The following is a 22,426-nucleotide window of genomic DNA, read 5'->3' as shown; positions in this document are numbered from 1 at the left end:
AGGGTACATGTTGCTTTTCAGGAATTTTTCTATAGGAATTTCCAGAGTAAGGTAACTACCTGGTCACATTAAAAGAAGTAAAAATAGTTTGAATAACAAGGTCTCTTTCAAGTCCTTTTTCTGCCTCCTACATTTCTCAAAGCAAATAACAATGGCCATAATTTTAAAGCCATTATATGCAAGTGGGTAAAACCACAAATTTTCCATGTCTGTTCTTGCAATATCTTCCTTTCAAAGTCAGTTCTTCATCATTTTGTCTGTTTCTTCCCACACTTTTTCTGATTTCTCAATATCTTCCAGGCTTCTGCATTGCTCCCTCCTACACTAGGTGATTCTAACAGAGTAAACATTCACAGTGTCTCCACTTGTCAAATTAACAGGGGAAAAAATTAAAAGAAAAAAGCAAACTTCCTCAAAAAAAAAAAAAAATCCAATTAAAAATATACTCCAGCTTGTGCTTTCCACACCTTTATCACACAACTGAGCAGAAAGCCAGTAGGGTACATAGACTGCAGGATAGAATACAGGGTAGAAACCTTCCTCAGTAATGTGTGAAGGAAAGGAAATTCTTCTCATTCAGAAAACTGAGAAAGGTTTGGAGTCAGCTTAGAAAATATATGTTCTGCCTCTAGTTTCTGCTCCTCCTTTGAAGGCCCTCCTGAAACGTTATTTTGACTCATCTTACAACAAATTAATTCCAATTAAAAATAAAACCACCACAACAACCCTATATATTATCACACTTGCATAAAGAGCAGCATTCAAATATCATTAGTCACTGCCCAGAGAAGAGTCCTCTGGCTGACTTTCTAACAAAAACTTCAGAGAGGTGTTTGTTATCTCAGACTATTTATTGCAGCCACACGGGCACTCGCTGGTTGGAGACTTTCCCCCAGTGCTGGGGCTGGCACAGAGCACTGCCAGCCACCCAACGTGCCCATTCCAAATTTAAAATGCAGCTCAGAAAAGCTCCATCTCCTTACAGCTGTGATATGTGGCACGGAGAGGAAATAGGCAACACCCCCTCCTCTCCTTTTCGCCCACCGGCGCAAACGCGCTCTGCCTCCCGGTAATTCGCGGTAATTAAAACGAATCCTTGCTGCACTTGCTGTGTGCACACTGTGTCGCACACGGAGAAGCCTCTAATAGATGAAATTGAGTTTGAAGATGAAAAACACGCCTCACAAAAGCCATGGAACAGGCTGTATTAAGGGTGTTATTAGGGGAGAATGCTTGGGGAAAAAATGGAACCGCTGGTTAGTCCTTCCTGGCTAAAAGGGGTTGTAAATAATTATAATAATCAGTTGCTCTCCTGTTGCTCAGCCTCTGACAGGAGATCTGGGTGTTCTTTGCTGGTATTTGCTGCTGCTGACCCTTCTGCTGAGTTTCAGAGGCTCTTGGGTGCTCTCCTCTCCTTGCTTCCCATCCTCCCTCTTTCCCTGGGAAATCTCTTCTAGCTCAGCTCTCTGATACTTCCATACCTGTAACCACATGGAAGGACATTTCCTAAACTTCAGTTCAAAAAGGAATAGGAGGAGCTACAACCAAGATGGTTGGGTGGGTAGAGGGAGTAGAGATCAAGGGGACAACTTTATGTACAGCACAGGCAATTGCATGACTTTGTGGTAAACACAGCCTGGAATTTTGGGCATGAGTTGTCCTGCAGGAGATACGGAGGGGCTGGGAGGAGGTTGTAGAAAATCATACAACCAGGTGGTGAGAGGAAAGTGGTTCACCTTCAGTTTGAGTCTTTCTGTTAGTGCTTCTCCCCACTCTCCAGACAAGTCAGAGAAACAATTTCCCTGCCAGGCTCAGCAGTCACCACAGCACAGAAAATATCTCCAATTTTGACAGCACAGATTTTCCCCCTTTTGTTAAAAAGCCACTAAAAATATCAATCAAGCCCTCTTGAGCTAGATGGCTCCCGTGCACTGGGAAGAGGCTCTGAAAGCCTCAGAGATCCACAGAACCTGGTTTGTGCTGCTCACATGGCCTGAGGGAACAAAAAGCACATCAGGAAGGGAGGAAAAGCACATCAGGAGCTTTTGGAGGTGTGCACTAGAGGAGAGCAGAGAATTCAGATGCTCTCAAATTGGCTTGGGGAGCTTGCCAAGCCCAGGAGCATCCCCAGGAAGACAAGGCAGGAGACAATGACTAGCAATAAATGGACATGCTGGCTTTTAAACATCTTCAGATAATCTCCTTCTGTGCCTCTGTGCCTCACCAGTCACTCAGACCCCCCACTCTTAGGGCTGTAGGGTGCACAGTAACTAAAAGCACATTTAGTACCACTTGTTTAGACATATGCTCCACATGAATAGGCAGCAAAGTGCTGAAGTGTGCTCTCTGGAAGTTTTGTAGAGGTTTTTGTGTTTTGTGGAATTTTTTTTTCATATGTTTCACACAATAGAATTAAAATCAAAAGCTGCTACAAAGGTCAAATGCATTTGTGATTACAGGCAGATGACGGAAAAATAGAAAAAAAATCCCAACTTCTGCACTTACTGTGATAAAGAAAACAAATAAATTGGATCAAAAAATGGCTGGGAGACAGAAAACATGGGTTAAGATGAAAAGTCTGTGCAGGATCTCTGTGGGCTAGCAGAGGGCTGCACCTGCACATCTTTGTTACATTTATAAGAGCAAGGGAAAGAGGTGAAGAGAGAGGTAACAACATCTCCTATACACAGTATTTTCTCCTATACACAGTATTTTCCTGGTAAATAAAGTGTGAGGCATGGACTGAATGAGGAGCACTAGAGACACCTACTCCACTAAAAAAAAAAAAAAAAAAAAAGAGCAGAGAAATGCAAAATGGAATATTAAGCTGTCAGAAAGCGAACTAAAGCAGAGAAAGAGAAAATCTCGCCTATTCATAACCTTGTCAGCCCTTAAATTTCCTGTAAAAGTTCAGATAAGAGAGATGGATTCTTTTTTTGGTAGGGTTTCTTAGCCAACGCTTTTATGTAATGCAAAGCCATGATCAGAGGAAAGTGTGATACTGATACACAGGAGGGCAAGGATGGAGCAATATGGACAAGGGGATCCAGTGCAGCCTCAGGCAGTTTGCAGGTGACACCAAGATGGGTGGGAACGTTGATCTGGAAAACAGGAAAGGCTCCTCACTCTCTACAGCTCCCTGACAGGAGGGTGCTGATGGCAGGACTGGGAGAAACGACCTCAGGTTGCACGTGAGGAGGTTTGGATTGGACATTATGAAATATTTCCTCATGGGAAAGGTTATCATGCCAAGGAGGTGGTGGAGCCACCACCCTTGCAGGTGTTTAAAAGATGTGTGGATGTGACACTTGGGGACAGGGTTTATTGGTGACCTTGGCAGTGATGGAAGAATGGTTGGTCTTGATGATCCTAAGAAATACCACTTTCAATGCTTTCAATAGGGTACCTGCCAGACTGGAAATTATTGAGAAGTAATGAGGATGACTGGGGAAATTTAGGAAGAGCAGCAATTGAAAAAACGGGCATCTTTTATCCTAGCAAAAAAGGTGACTATCACAGTAAATAAAATAGCATGTATTCTGGAAAAAGAGAACAGGGGGCTTTGTGTGCTCCCAGTGACAAAAACATGATAACAATATTTTTTGCCCTAAGAAAATGGAAGGGGGAAAAGAAAAGAAGAATTTTCAAAACTAAAGATAAAGGAAATATTTTTTCACTCTATTTCCCATTTGAACTGCAGAAGTTGCTGCTGCAGGCTGCCCCTGTGGACAAAACATTCAAAGAAAGATTTGTTGCCTGTGTAGATAAGGATATCCTGAGTTACAACAGTTATTGTTAACAGAAAATGAGAAAAATATCTATACTTTGAGCTGTACTAATCATTTGCTGGAACAAATGGGACTGTTCAGTGGCACAGAGAGATGCTGCTCTAGGTATGCCAAGGCCAGGTTGAGCCTGGGAATTCCTATATTTTATCTCTACCACGCTTGGGGGAGTTCAACACTGATGGAAATTATCAGGAGAAAATACATCTTTACCTATTCCTTAAAACCAGTGCAATAAGAGCAAGCAGCAATGCAAGTTATTCTGTGCTCAGGGTGCACCTGGGCTGTGTGCTCAGTGTAAAAGCAGAAGATGTTCTTGCCTTTGTAATGCACTTTATTGCTGAACCTGGAGCATGGACAGACCTTAATGGGCACACAGAAAGTCCTTTTAAATGCACATCACTGTTCAAGCCAGGTGGTGCTTTAATTCTGTAGTTTATGAACAATTTGAAAGTGCAGGAAAACTGAAAATGTTTAGTCTGAATTTTCCATGGCAGATCTTTCTTCAAGTAGATCTCTCTATTTGCAGTGATGAGAACAAAAGGTATAACTGAGGTAGAAATTCTCCTGTTTCACAAAATATTTCAAATATTTACAATATAAGAACATCATCTTTCACCACAAGTCTGAAAAAAGCCTTTTCTGATCCTTGCACTTCTGTTGGGGGTTTCTTTTTCTATTTAGCTAAAAAATTCAAAGTGCACAGGTACAATACCCATGTTAATAACACACCAGAGCATTAAGTTTTGAGCATTGATGAAGCTATTTATCAAAAGACCTACAGTGCTTGAACAAAGCCACAATATTTACAGTTAGAGTAATGTCAATAGATTCCATGCTGACAAGCACCATCTGAAAGCCCAGAGAGGTTCCTTCTTTTAATCACTGGTTCATTCACAATCATACATAAAAATACATCTATTCCAGTCCCAACTTGATTTATTGCTTCTCTCTTTCCTCCCACCTCCATAATTATTCATCAAACACTCACTGTCTTCTATTACCACCTCAGACAACTCCTCAAACACTTCAGCTCTCCCAAAATTTGCCATATTTATTATCTGACTTGGACAAAATTCTTTTCTCTACAGTCCCCATACAGATTCAAAGTATCTGTTCATAGAGCTCCATTTCAGTGGTTCTGGAAACTGAAATTATTCCATCAGGCAGAGATAACAATCAGGAACAGAGCTTAGAGAAGATACCCACAGCCTCATCTACATGCAGATGTACATTTGTATATATTCACACATTTATGCCTCAGCATCTCTTCTGTACAGCCTTTGATCCCTTCTCAAATGCCCAGTGCCATGATTTGGATGGGTATCCCCAAAACTTCACATACTCTATACATCTTGCTTAATATAGTACCTGAAGCAACCCTAAATCATCCAGGTCTAACTGGAGGTGACAAAAAATATAATATTAATCTTGATTTGGATTTTTCCTTTTAAAAGTAGTTTTGTTTTTTTCCCCAGATCACTGTTAACCACACAATCTGACTCCAGAAGAGAAAAATCACTGCCATGAAATGAATGCCAGAAACTACTCTAGAAGAAAAAAATAACAACCCTGAAATACCTGCTTTAAGCTATAAAAATAGTAGCTGATTCCTCCCATTTAAAGGCTTATAAAGCTTGAACATTCATTTATTTTACTTGTTAATTTTTTTTAACGCCAGTTGCTTGGACAGACTAACGGAAATTACAGGGTTGCTCTTTTTCACCTTAAAATATTCTTATTTTGAGAGGAAAAAAGTATATAGAACAATTTGAAAACAACACTCTTTCAGAGTGTCTTAAACAGGGTATTTAGTCTAAAGAAAAAGAAAATGCTGGGGTTTAAGACTATCATTCCATAAGTGACTTTATATAATTTAATTATAGTTTTAAAGTTCTACTCTAAAGCTTTATTTCTTATGCTTTCAGCCCTTACATTAAACCCGCTCAACAAAAGGACTCAGATTTCTACTTACTGACTAGTCAATAATCCATTTTCATAATGGAATACATAAATGACATTAAAGATTCTAAAATCACCAGCTACATGAACCAACTACACCCAGTCCATTGGTACTTCTCTAAGCCAGTGACACATCTCACATCCCATAGCTTTTAATCCGTTCTAGCTCGCACGTTCATGAAGCTTCACTTCATCAAAAATGTCTTTAATTTAAACACCACAACCCAAGACAGGCTTTCCAGGTGTTATTTGGAGCTGCTTTCCTCGAAATCTTTCCAAGTATTGAAATTAGGTTTTATAGTTTTTTAGTCAGCTTGTATTTCTAAACTATTAACTCTCCTAATGATAACCAACAGCACAATGACTTTGACATTGATATATTGATCTCATAATTTTCATAATGCTGTGGACGTAAACTATCATTATTTTCAACCTTTTTCCCCCCTTTATTTCATTTTTTATGTACAATCACTGCCGCATCTAAAACTCCAGTCTTCCCGGTTTGTTATTATTAATGTCTAAAAATAATCCTCCTTGGGCTTATTGATCGCAATCTCTTACCAAATCTAGAACTGCAGGTAGGAAAATAATTACCTATCAGTAGTCACCATTTTCCCAGATGAATGATTGTAATTTTACCACTGGCACTTGACATGAAGAATTTTTTAGCCTGATTTTATCTGATGCTCAGCTGTCTCTCATCCCACAATCCATTCATTCAAAGAGTAGTTGCACAGAGGGAACTGGGAGACCTGATGAGCTACTTCTCCCTTAATCTTCATTTTTTTCCCCCCTCTCTAGCTTTGCAGTGGTAAGCATTACTCATTGGAGAAAAAGCCAGAATGGAATAATTTTTCTGATAAGCCTTCCTCTTAGAAGTTCTGTGGTGGTGTTCACAGGGGTTCCAGGATGAGGGAAGAGATGAGAATCTTGACTCCATGTTTCAGAAGGCTGATTTATTATTTTATGACATATATTATAAGAAAATTTTATATTAAAGCTATACTAAAAGAATAGAAGAAAGCATTTCATCAGAAGGCTAGCAATGAATAGAAAGTAATGGAATGATAATAAAATCTTGTGACTGACCAGAGAGTCCGAGTCAGCTGACAGTGGTTGGCCATTAATTAGAAACAACCACATGAGACCAATCAAAGATTTACCTATTGCATTTCAAAGCAGCAGATAATTATTGTTTACATTTTGTTTCTGAGGCATCTCAGCTTCTCAGGAGAAGAGATCCCAACAAAAGGATTTGTCATAAAATATGTCTGTGACAGAAGTTCCTGTTTAAATTTTGAGCCATTTAAATGGGTAGAAAGAATATAAAAGTTCTCTTGTTCATCCCAAAGAGAGGTGCCCAGCAAAAGGCAGATTTTAGACTTGAATCTCCACTGTGAGTGGAGGAAAGACTAAAAATTTGTCTCATCTTACCATTACTACTGTGCCCAGTAATTAAGCTGAGACACCAGAAGCATCCACAGTAACTTAGCAGAAGTTTCTTCCACAGAGTTAAGTTGTTAATGACATTTCCCTTCTTAGTAGCCTAATCAGGAATATTTGCTCACGCTTTTATATTCTAGGAATTTTTATTCTAGTGTTTAGTGAACCTAAATAAGAGCCAGTTTGAATTTTCCCACTGGATCTCCATGCTTACAATTTTGCCTCTTTCTTCCCAAGTTACCCAGCACTTCCTCCAGCTGCAGAAGCCACTGAAATGATGGCAAGAACAGGCAAAATGTTGGGTGGACAGGCAGGAATTCCTTATGGGATTCAGTGTATGATCATCTCATGGCAGATGGAGGGGAAAACCCAACAATTCTCAACAACATTATCAACCTTGCAAAGCAGGATTTACAAGATTTATAGAGAAAAGACTTTTCTTGAACAGACTGGTGGAACAAGAAAGTACCCATGGGTCTTGAGTATGGAGTTAAGGGAAGGAGCTCCAGAAATCTGGGGTTGTGGTGGTTATTTCATCTGGGATAAACCAAAAATCAAGAGCTACCACATAACTGTGGTTAAGCCAGTGATGACACAAAGTTTATAAACTGACTTTTTCCCCGTATATAAAACCAAAATGAGAGGATCTAGAAAACAGATGAGAAAAAATATTTCCTGCCTGGAGGTTGAAAGCAGATAAGGAAAGATTACAGAACTTTATCCAGATATGAAGTTTTGAATAAAAAAACAGACCTGGAGCTATCCTGGGCCATCCCAGAGACAGAACCAAAATGTCCCCTGTAGCAAATGCCCACAGCACACAATTATCTCAAACTAGAAAGGGCTTTGAAAGACTCAAACCCAAGTTCTTATCTTCCTTCACACCTCATGACTAAATCTCTCAACTATTTCCTCTGCAGCACCAAACAATTCTTCCCTCAATTACCCTTTCAAGGGGTTTTACTGATTTCTGTTTTTTCATTCATGCAAAAAATGGTTATAAGGCACAGGAGGAGGCTGATGCCATTTCAGAGGCTCCCTGCTGTCCTTTAAAATATTAAAATGTTCTTAAAGAATCCAAAGCAAATTTTTGCTCTTCAAGAAGAGCAGAACTGTCACATCACCCCATTTTAATTCTCTATTTGGGTGTCCTGATGAACAGAATTAAGAATTTTTCCAATTTAATTTGCAGTGGTTTGAACTCCTTTATATCTTTACATTCCCCTTTTTCTATAAAGTATTAATATGGATCTCTGACAGCACTTCAGGTTTCTGTTTTCTGGGTTTTTTAGATTAGTATCCTTGTTCCAAACTAAATGACTCAGCCACATTGGTTTTGAAATCTCCAAAGAGCTCTTGTAATTTTCTGTGCTCCCTTCGAGTGAACTCTACTATCTCAACATGCTGACCAATTTTCTTCTGTAGTTCTTCTTCAGAACAAACACTGACATGATTCTGTTTCTTAATATATTCCTCTTTTTATCTAATTTGGTCTGCCTACACTTTAATCTAACAGTATGTATTGCTTAATTCCCTGCAGTACTTGAAATTCGGACTGTTATTAAATTGTGGTCAGTGCCTCTCCCTTAAACGGTCACTTCATTTCACCATAATACTTATGCAAAATGAAATACAAAGCACTATCCCATCTAGTCACAAAATGAGCCAGTCCTTCCATTTCTGAATCACTTTAGTGCAATAGGGGATGTTAAATGAAAATCCTGCTTAGTATTGTTCTCTCTTGCCTAATGGCTAAGCCTCCTTCTTCAGTGTTTTGAGGAAGGCATCATTGTTCTTATTCAGAGGTCACTACTTTTCTCTTATAAATCTGCTATTCTTCTAGGTCTTTAGGGCCTGCTGTATTGCCTCATCATTTCCACAATTTTAGTGATTTCTGTCTATTCAAAGTAAGTGACAAGTTTGTCACAATGCACCCTGTCTTTATTTTCAGATATCATGAAAATACTACTTAATATTATTATTATTATTATTACTTCCTAGTAATACAAAGTGGTCAAAATTTAATTCACTTTAATCCATTATCTCACCAGGTTGGTTATCTTTGTAATAGGCAAATCTCCTCTAGTGATAGCAAGTATATTTTCATGACCCTATTAACCATTGCTGTATTTCCTAAATGGATTTCTGCAAGTGTCTGCCCTCCTCCCCATATCAGGAACTACATAAATAAACTTGCTCATGGTATGCTGGAGCAGCTGTACAATTCCCCACATTTAAAGCAATGCTGCAGCTGGCCCTGACACTATCTGTATTTTGATAAACTATCCTGTATCACATTTACCCTATTTCCATTTCCGGAGAGCCAGACTGCCTTCACAGCCCCATTTCTTCCTTTCACCTTTCTTGCAGGGTTTTATGCTTCCAGCCATCACAGTTTTGTCCCTCAATGCCTCTGTGAGAGAGGGAAAGCAGCTCCTCACACAGGTCTCAGTTATCTGTGGGTAGAGGAGCCCTGAAGTGCCTTGATCCATCACAGGTGCACAAACTAGATCCTCACTGCAAGCAGGGATGGGATAACACAAACATGGCACACAAACACATGAACTTTTCATGTGATTGCTCAATTTCAGAAAACAGAGCTTTAAAAATATATAAGGCCCCCTAAAACTGTGAAAATCATCAGTGAGGCAACTAGGACTTCATAGGAAAGCAGCAGAAGTATTTTCAGCATGAACTGTGAAGGCACCATAGGGACTCAAAGAAAGGTACCTATGTCTTTCAAAACCACATTGGCATCATGATGAGCCAGGAGTCACATTTTGCTGATTCAGGTACAGATCTTCATCAAAATAATTTAAAAACAACCACCAAACAAACAAAAAACCCCAAAAAACACAAAAAAAAAAACACAAAAAAAAACCCCAAAAAAACAGCCCAGAACAAACAAATAAAAATCCCAAAATCTCAAATGATCAGAAACCAGTTACGGGGCAAAGAGGAGCTTACCTGGATCACTAAGAAATTCCTCTGAGTTGTTCCACGTCCTACCATCCAAGTACAGGGAGCCATTGGTGAAGTTAAACATGGTGTAATCCCTGACACATTTGTGTCTCAGGTTGCCCATGAAGAGCTGGAGGCCTATGAGGGCAAAGACACTCAAGCAGAAAACGGTCAGGATCATCACATCTGCAAGTTTCTTAACAGACTGGATAAGTGCCCCTACAATGGTCTTCAGCCCTAGGGAGATAAAAGCCGAGAGTTTATAGACTGAGAGACTGAAGTGTGTCTGCAGAAAGCTGCTTTGCACGATGAAAGTCCCCATGGAAAGGGAAATCTGAAGGGCTGTGAGTGTGTGTTTGCAGCTGGACGCCAGAAACGAGAGACAAGTGATCACTATGAATGTCTGGTTTGGCCTGGTCTTGGAAAAAAGTCCTGCAATGGCACAAACACTGGTTTAAAAATGGAGGGGAAGAACTGGATGGAGGGACAGTGAGATGTGGAGCTATCCATGGATAAAGAAAATATGGAATGTTTTATATTTTCATGGAGCAGCAGTAAAGGTGGTAAAGCCTAAATCCCATTGAATCTTGAGAACATGAATTGCTTTTAAATCTCTCAGGTGACTCTGATAACTTTATCCCTCACATAAACAGATGAAGAGGTATGGAAATGCTGTTTATTCCCTGATTATTTTACATATTTTAGTGCCAAATCCAACATGCTGTCCTCATATGAATAATTCCTCTGCCTTCAATTCATTTGCTTAAGACAACAAGAATTTGGGATTAGAAAAAAAGCCAAATATAGGCAATCAAATAAATACAGTGGAAATTATTTGAGTAAAACAACCTGAGGCTCCAAAACTACCTGGGCAAAGTTAATCATTTTATAGTACGCTGCCAAAGTAGATAAATAATCCCATTGCATAACACCAAAGGCTTGGGTCACACAAATTAGCTTCTCTTTTATTATTTCACCCTATAACACTAGCTTCACTTTATTCTTCTATAAATATTCAGATAAAAATAATTATACAGTTTTCTCAAGTGATAGTTATTGCTTTTGAAGTGTTCCTGGAGATAAGCACTGTTTGAACTGATTGAATATTACACGACTACAACAGAAAACCCCATTCCTTTTTAAAAAAAGACCCTTCTCCTCTAAACTGGTGTGCTGCAGCTGGACATTAATATCAGCTGCACATTCATGGCAATTTTGTCATTTCTTTCCTATTTATATTTAATTAATACTGGCAAGCAGTAATAAATGCTTCTGATAATCTGTGTCACCAGTATGGCAGCAATAAGAAAAATTGATTTAAATAGAAAAAAAGAAAATGCAAAGAGGAAACAGGAGGAATTCTCCTGGGCAATATTCAGAAGCACATTGATTTGCTCACTGAATATGAACACACATATTAAATCTCAGCTCCTTGGAATTCCACCCCGAGAGTTTGGCAGTCACAAAGGCTGAGCTAGGTCTGCATAATTGGAAATAACGTGAAAATGTACTTCAGGACTCACAGGAAAGCAAAATTAGCTTTTGGCTTTGCTAAAAATCCTCTTGTTAGAGTGAGGGGAAACCAGGGTTTCTGGGATGAGGATGAGCTGCTGGAATGGCCACAGTTGCAGCAGTCCCTGCATCCAGCAGCCTAAAATACTCCACACCTGCATGGGATATCGCTAATCTGTGAATGATATTAACATCTGTAAAATGGCCCATTTAACCAAAAGGCACTGATCCACCACGTGTGGGGAGCTCACAGAATTCCCAGAACGACCAGGTTGGAAGAGACCCTCAAGATCATTGAGTCCAACCCAGCCCTAACCCCTCAACTCAACCCTGGCACCCAGTGCCACATCCAGGCCTTGTTAAACACACCCAGGGATGGGGACTGCACCACCTCCCCGGGCAGCCATTCCAGAGCTTTATCACTCTTTCTGTAAAAACTTTTTCCTGATATCCAACCTAAACTTCCCTTGGTGCAGCTCGAGGCTGCATCCTCTGGTTGTGTCAGTTGCGGCTTTCCCCACGAAATTCTGTGCTTGCCTCTCCAAAATTAGTTTGTGGCATGGTAAAGAGGGTGAGGCTAGACAGCTCCCTGCTGTGCTCGAAAATAAGGTATAAATTGTTGCAGGACAAACATCAGGCAAAACCTGGATTTTCATGCTACGTCTCCTCCTCACCAGAAAGAGGTTTTACAAATGAGATCAATTCTACTCAGATACTTAGAAAAAGGCTGATTTGAATTTTTGAACCAATCTGTAGGCTTGGCTGCCTGTTTTCATGCCTAAATAAAAATAAAACCTCTTCTGCTAATCTAGCATTGAGTAAATTTTTTACCTGAAGAAGAAGTAATTTTAGATGTAGCCCAATTCTGAAAGGACTTCTGGCATGTCACCCTTGCCCAGCACTATAAGACCTTTGAGACAGTCAGGTATTACACAAGTAGTGAGGGGAGGAAAAAATTTGCAAATAAACTGGAGTTCTAAATTCTTTAATCTAATATTTTGAAATATTTTTGGTGATTCTTATAATTGGTTGTCCTTTGAATGCACAGATGTTGCTTCACTGAAGTTGGTTAAACTTGGGAAATCCAAATGCAAAGTGAGTCTTAAGGAAAAAAATACCATGAATTATTTTACTGCCATACTCCCTGTGAAATCCCTGTAGAACATTTATTTGTTTGTAATACAAACACAAACTTGGAGCCTGTATTTGTACCATCTAAGTGCACTAATTAATCTTCCTCATATGGGCAAGGACAATCTGAGTCCTAACATGAATAGGGATAATATTAGAGAAAAAACCCTACAAAATTCTAGTTACCAATAGAGACACTCTGTTTTCAAAATCAGGCCTCAGTATTGCCAATTTTAAGTTCATTTAATGAAACATGTTTTTCCCAGATTACTTACTGGAGTTTTGAATAGAATAGCAATTCTATATTCTGTTTTACAAGTTCATTCCTTGCAGGTATCAAATAATTTCTTTATGAGAGGGTTTTCTGCTTTACTTCCTTTTAATTTTGTTTTGTTTTGTTTTCATAGCTTACGAGCTTCTGAACAATTTAAGAAGATTCTTTAGTAATACAATTTCTGTAATTAAAGACCATTTAAAAATAACTTGTACTCTGCCTCCTGGACCTTTGTTAAAACTTTCCAGGAAAACCATTTGGAGAGTGTTATACTTACAGCTGAACTGTTTTTTCTCACCCTTTAAAACCAAAATTTTCTCAGAAAATTAAGTAGCATCCATCAAGGTGGTTGACACAACCAAGTGCCAAGGCTAAGGAGAATATTTAATTCATTGCTCATTTAAACTATCTGTGCCTCTAAAACAGAAGGGCTGAGGGGAATTAAGGACACTCAGGACTTCTTGCAGGTGCTCTGCATCTCTCTGAATCAATCCCATGTTTTGTAAAAGCAATGCTAGATGTATTCAAATTTAGAGCACGGTTAAATCTTCTGGAGAAATAATCCTTCTTTGAAATAGTGCCAATGAGAGCACAGCAATATTGCTTAATAGAAGATATTATTTATGGGGCATTAAAGGCATTTACTTAATTCTTGCAAGTCAAACATCAAACCAGGCAGCATGCAGGAAAAAACCCGAGGATCTGATCCAAAGCTGAGTAACATCTACAGCTGTTAATAACAATGGGTCTATAGATTACTCCCTGTGGAGTAAATCAATAGCAGGCTTTTTCTGAATCACTGACTTCTTTCCACACCTCTGGGCCAAATCCTGCTTGCATGACATGAAAAAAACCACGAGATCCAAATCAGTGGAATGAGGGCTGTGTAGGCAGCCTGACATCTGCAGAGAGCAAAAAGAATTTGGCCCAAATGTTCCTGTTAAGGCAGGTAGAAATTATCACATTCAGAGGTTAATCAAATAATCATTTTTCAAATGCAAATCAGAAACCATAGAAAATGCAAGCAACACCAAACAATGAGAAATGGCAGGATCCCAAAACACCATCCATTCCTTATGTGAGATGTGAGGAAGTATTAGCATAATTCAGTATGACATCCATACCAGATGTTGGCAATCACCTACAGAACATCAGACACGTTCATGCACAGTCTGGAAACAAGTGGGAAGGAGAAGAAAAATTAAAAAACACAAAAAAAAACAAAAAAGGAAAAAAAGAGTGTGACTTGCAGCAGAGTTGTCCTCATCGAGCCCATTCCTTTATTCCTTTCCCTGAGGATACACCTGTGTCCTGTAAATGTCTGCATGAGTCACAGGCATGCAGGGAGAGAAAGGCTCACCCTTGATGAGTGTGTTTTGTCATTACTTACTGAGACATGGGGCAGCAGAGAGTTTAACAACGTGTTGGCAAACGTGAATTGGTGTCAGCATTCCTGCAGGCTGGCTTAGCATGGAAAAGTGACTGACAGGCCAGTCTCCAAGGAAAACACAAATATGCCATATGTTTCTCACCTCTGGGGTAGCTACTTCTTGAGTTAAGCGATTTACCCACCAAAAGGGTGACATTTATCTCCCTGCAGCAGGATTTCAGTGCAGTGAACGGGGGTCAGTCTCCTCCACACAGTCTTAATTCTTGTTCTCCGAGCTCTGTTCTGGCTATCACAGAGGCACTGGATAACATTCACAGCACTATTTATAGCCTTTAGTCTCACACTAACTTAAATGGGAGCTGGATCAGGCCCCAAAGTGCCTTGGCCCAATTTTCTATGAGGTCACCTTTCCCCGGTACCCTGTCGTTTCGTGTGAGGTGTCCGCGGTGTGCACGCCTGCTCCAGAAAGAGCAGGGGAGCTTCTCTGGATACAGCTGCACACAGGCAGTTTTCAAAATCCTGGGGATGATGATGAGGATTATGATGATGATGATGATGATGATGATGGCCTGCTTTTTGTGGCCTTTCGATGGAGACAGTATACCTCAGGGTTTATATTATCTCAATTAGTACCTATCAAAACACGGTGATTTCCATGAGGGTAAAATATTATTCAAGACCCTCTGTTGTTGTTCCTATTGAGCCCACTGGGATTTGGATGCTCTGGTAATGGGATTCTAATGGGAGACAAATGAATGGCTTCAGTGGGTTGTTCTGCTGCTGACCATGGTTCCTATCTGGCTAGGAAAACAAATGAATCCAGTTGCCATGGGAAACATGCAAGACGCCAATTAGTAAATCAAATCACTGAGAGTTAAGGGTTTTTAAATGCTCCCATAGAGAAAATGTTACCTATTTCTAAGCACCTGAACCTGTACAAAGCTTGTTTTCCTCTCAATGTCACGGGCAACTGGAAAACAGGAAGAAATGGGTGTGTTCAGTGCAGAAGAAGGAAAATTGAGGGGTTCCATGGAGGTCTTCTGGCATGTTAAGGGCTGCCACAGGAGATCAGGCACTGACCTGATGTCCTACACAGCTCCAGGGGAAAAAAGAGAGATCTGATGAAGCAAGAGAGAGGGAGGCTGCATGCAGAGACAGGACCTGCAGGTCCATGCACATTTGGAGCAGGAGAAATTGGCATTCTGGCACCCAAACTGAGCCCCAGCTCTCCAGTGAGAGGGAAGCTGGCTGGTAGATGCCAACGTTTGTGTTGTTGGGTCTGGATCTGAACCATCCACCTGGGACAAATCTTCTAATAACAAAAACAATGAGTCACTGGAACAGTTCCTGGCCTTCTCAGGGAGACCCTGGGACCTCCACCTTGGAAGGGCTTCTCAAAGAGGTCAGGCAATAAATACCAAGCCGTGCTTGAGCTGCTCTAAATGCAGCCTTAGGCCAGGGGAATGGACTCTGAATTTAGGAGATCTTTTTCAGCCCTGAGAACCCGTGTCCCTCTAAAGATCCCTGTGCCTGCTTGAGCACTTAGAGCCAGACATTAAAGGTAGGTGAGATTTTTAAAAGCACTAATTGTCAGCTTTACTGACTCCCCCTGGAGTCAATAGAGAAACTCATTGATTCCAAGTGAAGCAGAATGCCTTTGAAAAGCAGCCTCTAAGTGCTTTGCTGGACAGAAGCCTCACACCACCAGGACTTGGCCCGTGGCTTTCTGTAAACAATTTCACTGAGCACGGGGAGTCCGAGCATGTTTGTGCAAATAGAAGTGCCTGATGGAGAAGTGATCAATTTTATTGAGGGAAAGCTCAGACGTTTCCAAAGGAAAATACAACTTGGTGTTTTTCACCTGAGACGTGAAAGAGGAAGCAAAAATAACAACCACCTTCTCCTCTCTATGGCAATTAACCCCAAAAATCTCATGAAAGATGTTAATGCTCATCATCTTTTCATTTTTAAGCCTGCTGGGGGAAAATACTTCACCTCAGCATAAGCCTATGTTATCATTAAAAACTCAGACTGATCTCCAGAGAAAACACAGCATCATGTCCAATATATCTTTTAAAATATATATGCCTAACTGTAAGATGAACAGACTCCTCTGAAATTATCTGCTAATATTAAAAAAAAATCTCCACCTTGTCTGTTTTTCACTGGCAGCTATGGCAATTTGTAGCTCTCCACATTTGTAATTTAATACTCAGGGCACAGGTAATCTTGGTGATAAAATCAAAGGCCAGATATTCTATTAGCATGTTACATGCAGTTATGTCACCAAATAATTCAGGAACTTGTACATAAAAATGCAGTTATCAAAAAAACTAATCAAATATTCAGTCAGAATGAAAAAAGAGGATGTGAGTTATTATGCATTACTTTAATAAATAACACTTCTTTTTTTCCTATTAACTACCAAATGGAACAACTCGCTGTTTAATATCACTGAAGGGTTTTGGTGTATTTGAATCTGGATATTTTGAATCTCAGCACTCAATTTTTCCCCCACTAAGTCATATCTCATCATTTGATGCAAAAACAAGCTTCAGCTCCTCCTCTGATATAGGACAGCAGAAAATTGTTATATATACACAACTCAGAAAAGTGGACATGCTCTGCTCTGAAGAGGCTCAAGCCTGAGACAAGATGAAAGGTGAAAGGTGTCCCCTGGAGATGGATGTCCCTCCAAGTTAAGTCTTCAAATTGCTATCAGAGGAATCTAGGAAACAAACTCTGCCTTTCTGTCTGAGTAGCCACTGTCATCTCACAGCATCTGTAAAGCTGTGCTCAGCTCTGTTTCCACAGGAAAATAAAAATCCCTTCTCAATGGAAATCCTGTTGGAGAAAACTTTAAAATTCCCACAAATCTCTGCTAATAGATTATTCTTTAAAACTTAAAGACAAAAATTGAGACAGGTACTGGTTTCAAGTACCTAATGAATCTTTTTAAATTCTGTATTTGGACACACACTTCCAATGAAAAGTACTTTTCTTTCCCAGTAATTTCCCTGATTTCCATCACTGTGGTATTGGAACGAGGAACCAAATTCTAGACCCAGATATATATTTTTTTTTAACACTTCCATTCCTGAATTCTCATTTCTAGCTCCATGTGGTGATGAGTTTTAATACATATCCCTGCAAGTTTACTTCACAGAATTTGTTTAGATTGATACTATAGTGCATAAGAGAGTGGGTGGAAAAGCCTTTCTAACCTTAAAGATCTATGAGTGAGAATCTGAGCAGTTGTCTCAATGTTTTGCATATTTTTAATGTGTAATTGCCAACATCTGTTCAGGATTATCACAGATAGGATCCACCATGCATGGTTTTTGCTATCTTCTCTACCTTGTCATGCAGGTTGGAGATGTTAAACACTGAGGCTGAATGAGACCTGTCCATAGATAATGCTCAGCAAGTTTTGTTGCATGGTTAGTCCTCAGTGGACTCAACTCTGCATAAATTACATAAAAATATTTTTGTTTTAATAGTAAGGGATTATATAAAGATCTTCTTTCAGTACCAGATATGTAGTAAAACTGATTTTTCTTTTTTTTTTTTTTTTTTTGTGAAGAGGGAAGAAATCATATCCTTGAAAATATGAGAAAACATGAGTTGAGGAAATGCTGAACCTACCTAAATAAACACTGAAATGTTTTCCAATCTCTTCAAGGCCCAAAATTTCAGCAGTGTTTCTATCACATGCAAATGGATAAACACCATGACAAATTAGGCTATCTGTGCCTGCAGTCTTGAAACCTCAGCTCATAGCATGGATTTAGATTCCTCTATCGATGTGCTCTTAAACATGAATATGCATTTTGAGGTCATTAACCTTCCATTTCTAAAAATCAATATATGAAGGTTTTAAAAGATTTTCATTGCCATCTTCATGGGGTTCACAGATGAGCACTTTATGTGTGTGATTCACGAGCCACTGTTCTTACTGCAGCACTTGTGAGCTCTGCAATTTTGGAGTCACTCTCATTCCTTCTGCCCACAAAAACCATTTTGGAAAAACATGTAAGAAAAAGTGTATTCTATTGACAGGTCACATTCCCTACATTCCTCCATTTCCTGATCAGTATCTATGGTTAAGTCTTTGGTAATTACAGTGTTTACTACTGGAAATGGCATGTAGGCTTTAACTGCAGCCCGAGTGTTTAACCTGATTTTCACCTGAAATGACTGAGATTGTTTTCAGCGCCCGCAGCACTCTGAACGTTCGTAAGGCTGAGACATTGCCCAGGTCCACAAATTCAGTTATGTATCTGTAACAAGGGAAAGTCACACACAGACAATGACAAAACACCAGCCAAAAAAACAACAATCAAAGGGACAAAGAGAGACAGAGAAAGAATCACTTGTAGCTGAGAGCCAAAACGTAAGGATCAGTGCGTCTTACCTGGGATTACTGAAATAGTTTTTAAAGCTCTCAATACCCTGAAAGTCCGAAGAGGTGAAACACTGCCTACATTCACAAATTCTCCTACATACCTGTAGAATTAAGTCACAGTTATTTGGAATTATACAATAGAGTATGAGACTTGTCTGAATGTAGAAAGCATTCATACACAGTGGGAGTGAACGCAGCCAAACGAGAGGTGCATCCACTTTTCAGGCTGCTCTTTGATGCCATTTGCCCCAGGTTTTTATTAGTGCACATAATTTCAAATGCCACTTGAACTATTAAACTTCTTTATTAGGCATCCATCCTTTAAAACTACTGGGCGAACTCTGTTATTGTGCTGTTCAGCCATAAATGCTTTCAAGATTTTACCATCATGTAGTTGAACAAAAAAATAAAATTCTTTACATTATTGGAAATATTTAGAGTTATTTTGCTGCTTCAAATACTCAAGCAATTTTCACATAATAGCTTCTGAAAACTACATATAGAACAACATAGCAAGATAGTTCAAACATTTCGACTGGGTTATTTAGTTTAAGATGCTGTAGTTCTGTGGTAAAGCAAATTTTAGTTTCAAGAGATGCTTTAAATTGTATTTTGTTTTATATTTCAATTTCATGCCCTTTGGCTGTGGGAAGATGGAGTCTAAATGAATATAACTGCCATCCTACTAAAAATTCTTTATCATTAAAATACCAGTCTCAGCTGTTCCCTGCCATGCCTCTCTTTGGTCATCCTGGAGACTCATCACATCCGAGCTAAACGTTCCCAGGAGGGAGCATTCCAGTCATGGAATGAGCTTCATTTAATCAGTGTTGTACAAAATTATTTCCTCCCAGTCTGTATGCAGAAAAACCATAGTCACCACTGTATCCTCAGAAAAAAAGAGATCTTAGACCCTTGAATTTTGCTTCTAAAATCCTACCAGATCTCATTCAACTGCCCTACTTCTCTGGGGCCTTTGTTTCTAAATGTTACAAAAAAACCTCACCTGGTTATTTTAAAAAGCCTGCTTAAGTGGCCTTTGTCCAAAGGCCCCTGGGGAGGACAAAGCATCCTCTCCATATCTACTAATCCAGATTATAGCCTGGAAGAACAGCATTGCTTCTCTTCATAATCTCACAGGGGAGTCTGGGCAATGATTTACCTGTTTCCTCCCCAGCTTTACCCTGTGCTTCTCTCCCAAATTCTTCTTCAGCATGAAAAGTGGAGGAAAAAACTAATTTGGGGAGAAGCACTAGGAGGGGAATATGGTTTTGCTGACCAGAGATTTGTAAAAACACACTATAAATATGTGAACAAGCATATGAAGCAGATAATAGTGCTGCTTATAGTCAATTAGGATTTATTTTGGTCTTTTGTTTTGATTAAAATGCTGCTGACCAGTTCTTCTGTACCAGGGAGTGAGAAGTAGCTGGAATTCCCATGCTGAATTTTCCCATTAGCCAGGGAATCATTTACTGCCTTTAAGATTCTGACAGGGCACTTCCCAACCCAGAGCTGCCTCTATCTCATCTGTCCTGGAAAGAGGAAGGCACTAGTCTGGGAGAGAGGGATCTCAACAAGGGCAGGTTCATAATTTCCTTTGAACCCATCCCTGACCCCAGAGAGGGTCACAAGCCATGGCTGTGTCTGCTGGCACAGGACAGGAGAAAAGCCCTGGAGACCTGCAGCACGTCTTATTCTCCAGTGTGCTATTTAAAACAACCCTCTGTGGCCAAATCTGTGCAGTTTCTGCCCAAAAGAGAAGACAAGAAGCTATTTTGCAACAACTCTAAAGCAAATTATGGCCTTCCCACTGCAGAACCCATCAGTGAAATAATTGTATTTTCTGTTAGCTCAAAACCCTCAGTCCATCTGAATCTCATGGCCCCTTATCAGGATCCTCCATTTTGAATTCCCAGCCCATCTTTGTTTGCAGATACAGAAATACCTCTGGCAGCACACAGGCTACAAGCAAAGACAACACCAGAGTTACCTGTGTGATCCATCTTACTTTAAATTACTTGCAAATTGGATTTGTATGAAGGCTAAATCGTATCAGAATAGATTCCATTATCCAAGTCTCTGTACTATCTGCTGCTTGCATTCTTGGGAAGGAGGTTTCATTGTACATATGAAGATCATATTGCAGCCACTTTTAACTCTCTCACTGCTGCCCATGGGCTCAAGGAAACACTTTTCCATTTCTTTTTTTATTCCAGAATTCCATTTATTTTTCTGTTCTTAAAAGCTTGACATAATATTTCTTAAAGTAAGAAACAATAGGAATGGATTCTGGTTCTGAAGGAAAATAGTTTTATATTAAGAAGTCTGATAGTTCACAGCTGTAGGTCCCCCTGTTTTAGGGATGTTCTAACTAAGATGTGAAATATCATTTGGAAAGAAAATCAAAAGAAGTTAGGAAAGAAAGCACAGAATCCCAAGCCTCTCACAAGAAAAGGATTTAAGGATTTTTCATGATCCTTGGGCTGGAGAACTGAGTGACCACTAAAGTCTAGAATTAGAAAATAAAAAAAAGGGGTAAACCCACAACCTGTAGGCACCAAATCCTAGTTCCTACCAAGAGGGAGTGAACAATTCCCCTGTGGGTTACTGTCCACCTCAAGGTCTGTGCAAACATTCTCATCTTTCCTGCTCCCTATATCCCAAACATCCAGAGATGATGTAGAGACAATTTAAGGGGTGTTCAGACCATGTCTCCCACTGACTGTTCAGACCTGAATTTCAGTCTGAGATGCCCCCAGAGCTGGGGGACATGCCTCAACCTCTGCCCAAGCTGAGAAGATGAGGAGAAGCAGATCCATGATCAAAGCTGGAATCTGTGGCTCCTCTTGTCCTTTTCTCTGCTCCTTTCTACCCTCCTGTCAGAAATCTCTTTCCTTCTAGAAAAGTGAGAACCCTTGCACAGAAATTCTCCACACAGTGCTGAATTCTGACACCTACAAATAAACTCACATCCTAACTCACAAACAGATGGGTGATTATACCCTGCTTTTACCGCCTGCCTGATGGACAGGAGACAGGAGAGCAGGATGGTGACTCTGTGGTGTTGTCCTGCCACTAAAAGTTGCAGGAGAATTGCACTTAGCAATGCTGGAGGAAAAGTTTAGCTGCGAAAAATACCAACTGTGTGCTGACCTCCAAAAGATTCTCCCCATCTGCACTGATTTGTTTTTTTAAAGGCTTATCATAGTGGCCAGATGTCAGTTCAGCCAAATCCATAGGAATGCAGCAACAGATACCAGGACCTGGCCTAGGGCTGGCTTAGATCCAAAGCCTACTGAAATAACTGGGAGTGCTCCTGAGCAAGTTCACTTAGGATTTACACACCTTCAAGCTGTTCTGCTGCTAAGAACAACAGAATTATAAAATATCTCAAGCTATGGGAAGGGACCTATAAGGATCAAGAGGGCAATTCCCTACTCCTCACTGGACTACCAAAAACTAAACCAGATGACCAAAAGCATCATCCCGAGTCTCCTCGAATACTGGTCTTGATCCTTGTGCCCTGATAGAGTTGTGCTTTCAATTTCAGTGGCCCTCAC

At 39.9% G+C, this 22,426-nt stretch overlaps 1 protein-coding gene across 4 annotated transcripts in view; it reads right to left on the bottom strand.

Annotated features, from left to right (window-relative positions):
* The window catches only part of LOC134430394 (sodium channel protein type 5 subunit alpha-like), a 218,808-nt gene that overhangs the window by 142,758 nt on the left and 53,624 nt on the right, over positions 1–22,426 (bottom strand). For all 4 annotated transcript variants that reach the window (XM_063178066.1, XM_063178152.1, XM_063178232.1 and 1 more), the window contains exons 6-7: positions 18,647–18,738; positions 10,158–10,388 (exon numbers count right to left, since the gene is read on the bottom strand). In XM_063178066.1, the coding sequence (XP_063034136.1) occupies positions 10,158–10,388; positions 18,647–18,738 (323 nt within the window). The remainder of the gene's footprint in view (positions 1–10,157; positions 10,389–18,646; positions 18,739–22,426) is intronic.

This window comes from Melospiza melodia, chromosome 1, assembly GCF_035770615.1.
Source record: "Melospiza melodia melodia isolate bMelMel2 chromosome 1, bMelMel2.pri, whole genome shotgun sequence".
NCBI classification, from domain to species: domain Eukaryota; kingdom Metazoa; phylum Chordata; class Aves; order Passeriformes; family Passerellidae; genus Melospiza; species Melospiza melodia.
Note: the sequence above shows the minus strand (reverse complement) of the source record. Positions and strands in the feature narration are given on the sequence as shown.